General features: G+C 39.8%; 1 protein-coding gene across 1 annotated transcript; it reads right to left on the bottom strand.

The window, feature by feature from the left end:
- Positions 1-323: 323 nt before the first annotated feature.
- LOC111878117 (uncharacterized) lies at positions 324-2451 on the bottom strand. The gene is made up of 4 exons (XM_023874626.3): positions 2202-2451; positions 1490-1888; positions 1218-1407; positions 324-1119 (listed from the first exon to the last, which is right to left on the bottom strand). Exons 1-4 carry the CDS (start codon positions 2313-2315, stop codon positions 470-472), a joined length of 1353 nt encoding a protein of 450 aa, XP_023730394.1. The 5' UTR covers positions 2316-2451; the 3' UTR covers positions 324-469.
- Between the last annotated feature and the right edge of the window lie 310 nt (positions 2452-2761).

Raw genomic sequence — 2761 nt, 5'->3', positions numbered from 1 at the left:
AACATCAATCGATTGGTATTTGTGTTTGCAAAGCCCGGAAGAAATGTGACCAATAAGAATCTTGCCCCATTCGATTAGGTTATTGAAATTCGACGCTTTGTAAATTCTCTTCATTGGCTCTCACATTTCAGCCAAATCTGTTTGCTTTTAATAATATATTTACACATATATTATCAAATTTACAGTTAAATTTTAATTTATTTATATTATAAATAAAAAATAAGAGCAATTTTTAACCAAACATTACCTTAATTTTACATGAGAATTATTATATCTTTAATACGGTAAGAATAATAAGTTGTTTTGCATTCAAGGTATAAGAATGAGGATGAAAAAGGATTTTCTATATAATATTTGCATTCTTTTTATATATATATGATTTTGATTTTTTTTTACTCGTGGAAAATGAGTAAAGTAGAAAAGAAAAAAGAAAAAAAAAAGTAAATAATTCCAAAATTTGTTTATTCCTTCATGCTTTCTCTCTGAAAAGAGAAGCTAATCCGGTGACCACTAATTTACTTCCTCTCTCCACATTCCTCGGTTTTATCGCCGGTGGCTGCCATATTCCCGCCGCCGTCGATTCAAAACCTTCATCGGACTTTCTCACCAAAACAGCCGCCGGAGATAATTGATTTTTCTCCGTTGACTTCGACGCCGTCGTTTCTTCTCCAAAAATAAGTTCAAAAACTCCGCACTCGGACTCGAACGGCGGTGACGGACCTATCTGTTCCGTTGTGGCTTCTGAAAATATCTGCTTCACGGCGGCGTTGGTGTCTGGTGTTGGAGGTGGAGTTGGTGGTGGTGGAGGTAGTACTGACGGCGACGGTGATGGTAGGGTTCTGATGTGTGCCGACAGCCATTTGGATCTCATGTACTCGAATTTCCTCCATGGAGGAATGTGCATTCCTTTCTTCTTCAAGCTCAGTTTCGCCGCCTCAGATACAATCGACAGAATCTGTTGCAGACGATCGGCTTCGCCGACGAAGATGTACGGCAGTGATTGAAGGATTGCTTTGTAGTTCCCGGTCGGCCGAGCTATCTCGAACTCCGATCTAAAATCTATATCAATTAACACCCTATCTCCGCCGTCGACGATGACATCTAGGTATTCGTATTCACCTGTTTGCCAAAACAAACGGAAATTCAATCACAATTCACAAACAAAAGTCAAACGATTAAACAAAATTGAATCGAGTAAGATAGAGAGAGATGATTACCAGCAGGATAAGAAGATGATTTTTCCCAACGCGATTTACAAATCGAAGCATCGTAGCCGATTAACAGTAATCCTTCAGCAACAATTTTCTTCAATTCATCTTTCCTCTTGCAAATTTTGTTCTTCTCAACAATCTTCGAGGTATCGGCTAAGAGATTTCTCTGAGCAACACTCGCGCATGGCGTCAAGCTCTACAGAATCACAATCAAATTTCTATTAAATAAACGAAATCTTACACGAAAAAAGAAAACAGTGAAACGTGTCGTAGTTTACCTTGAGTGTTTCGGAAGAATCTCCAAACCAGGAGCTAGGGTGTGAATCACCAAAAAATGAAGCAGAAGACAGATCGAATTCGTCATCGGAACTGTCGTTGATGTTTCCGTTGAAACAATTGCAACGATTGCGTCCGCATTTCGGCTTCTCAGGAGCGGTGTCTTCGATGAAATTCTGAACCATTTTAGCCAAACAAACAGAGCTCGGTTCGAATTCTCCATCTTTGACTTCCCCGGCTCCGTTTGTCTTCTCCGAATTGTTCTTCAGAACGCTCGGGAATTGCCGATCGAAAAGCCTCTTCAGCCGTGACTTCAACACCGGCTTTGTCGTCACCGTCGCCGGAGCCTCTAAATTAACTGATTCTCCGTAACTCTGATTATCGATCGGCTGAATCTTCATCTGGAAATGCATAGCTATTTTACTAAACTATGGATTACTCTGCCTTTAATAATACCGTCAGTTCCTTCTCTTCTCACAGAAAGAGAGAGAGAGAGATATCGCTCGTACAAACTCTTGTTAAAATTAAAATCAGAACTGGTTCTTTCGTACCAAAAATTCACTAAATGCCTACAGAAAACCCTCAGTTTTTTACAGAAATTATACACGATCGGTGCAGAGAGTACCAGTGCAATCAATGCATCAGAATAATAACTACGTTACGTGATTACTTCTCCGGATCAGGAAATCAGTGTGAAAGAAACAAAATCGATACCTTTCCTCTCGGTGTTAGCGATAAGAAACGGATAACTTCCGAAATGTGAAAGAGAAAACTTGTTCTAGTGTTTTTCATGGAGAATGTGACGGCGATGAACAGGAACCCTTGCATTAGGAAGGCGTTTAGATGAGTAGAACTCGGTTGCCGGAATATTCATTTTCCGGCGAGGTTGTGGTCGCCGACGTTAATGGTGGTAAAAAAAAAAAGGTTGCTTGTTTTTTGTATTTGGGTGAGTGAAAATTATCGAGTCAGTTGAGAGGTTTTTATACAGGAGTGGTGGATTAGGGAGATGTGCTGACGTGGATAATAAGACAGATGGGTGCTGACATGGTCTGATTTATCCAATAATTTGAGAGTGGGTCACGTGCTGTGTGGGCATTACACCTACGTGGCTATGTGGATGTTTAGTTTTGGTACGCTTGGACACTTGTATCGTTATCATTGGTTGATTGAAAGCATAATTACCTTATTCCAAGTTACACAAAGTCCCTTTAACTTCTAATGAATGTTATTTTTACCCCTCATCTCCAACCAAACTTTTACTTGAAATCGAAAGA

The sequence above is a fragment of the Lactuca sativa genome, chromosome 3, assembly GCF_002870075.4.
Source record: "Lactuca sativa cultivar Salinas chromosome 3, Lsat_Salinas_v11, whole genome shotgun sequence".
In the NCBI taxonomy this organism is placed as follows: domain Eukaryota; kingdom Viridiplantae; phylum Streptophyta; class Magnoliopsida; order Asterales; family Asteraceae; genus Lactuca; species Lactuca sativa.
This window is presented reverse-complemented; position numbering and strand designations above follow the sequence as displayed.